The 724-nt window shown below is 25.0% G+C and overlaps 1 protein-coding gene across 1 annotated transcript in view; it reads left to right on the forward strand.

Annotated features, from left to right (window-relative positions):
- The window catches only part of LOC107637717 (UPF0047 protein YjbQ), a 2835-nt gene that overhangs the window by 975 nt on the left and 1136 nt on the right, over positions 1-724 (forward strand). Inside the window, exons 3-4 of the mRNA XM_016341075.2 lie at positions 37-131; positions 230-263. Coding sequence (XP_016196561.1) covers positions 37-131; positions 230-263 — 129 coding nt within the window. The remainder of the gene's footprint in view (positions 1-36; positions 132-229; positions 264-724) is intronic.

A 724-nucleotide genomic window follows, 5' to 3' on the forward strand; every position in this document is an offset into this window, starting at 1 on the left:
GACTAACCTGAAAAATATAATGAGGAGAAAATACAGTGCATCACACAAGTGCTTCTCTAACCATCAATGAGAATTATGACTATGATGTTCGGGATGATACAGAAACGTTCCTCAATCGGATAGTTCCTGAGGTTAGTTTAATTTTAGTTTAGTTAATATGAATTAATTTACTCTAATGCCAATGATTTATGATGTGAAGAAATCTCCATTTTGTAATGTTGTTGTGCAGGGGCCATCTGCACCTTGGAGGCATACTATAGAGGGTCAGTGCTGATTTTGTTCACCAATAATCTCAAGTTTCTGCTTATTCATTTATTTATTTTGAAGTTGATTATTTTAGTGATATTTGCATTGTTAATTGGTGAAGTAATGAAATAATTGGAATTTGCACTTTGTCAGAACAGATTGAAGAAACAGCCATCTAATAGTATATAAAAGGGTGAATACTCATCTCTCCGGTTTTTAATAAAAAAAATACTTTTTTGGGTTTTTAATATTTAATTTTTATGAGTTTGATTAATTTCTCTAGCAATGATCTTTTTTCAGAATATACTTATATGATATGTTAATCATTAATATATCTTCTATTTAAAATTTTATAAATAAAAATAATTTAAAAATTATTAATATTTTTTAGTTTTACACAATAAATTTAATTAATATGTTTAAAAAAATAATAAAAAATTAAATTTAACTAATATATTTAAAAATGATAATAAAAAAT

The sequence above is a fragment of the Arachis ipaensis genome, chromosome B04 (assembly GCF_000816755.2).
Source record: "Arachis ipaensis cultivar K30076 chromosome B04, Araip1.1, whole genome shotgun sequence".
NCBI classification, from domain to species: domain Eukaryota; kingdom Viridiplantae; phylum Streptophyta; class Magnoliopsida; order Fabales; family Fabaceae; genus Arachis; species Arachis ipaensis.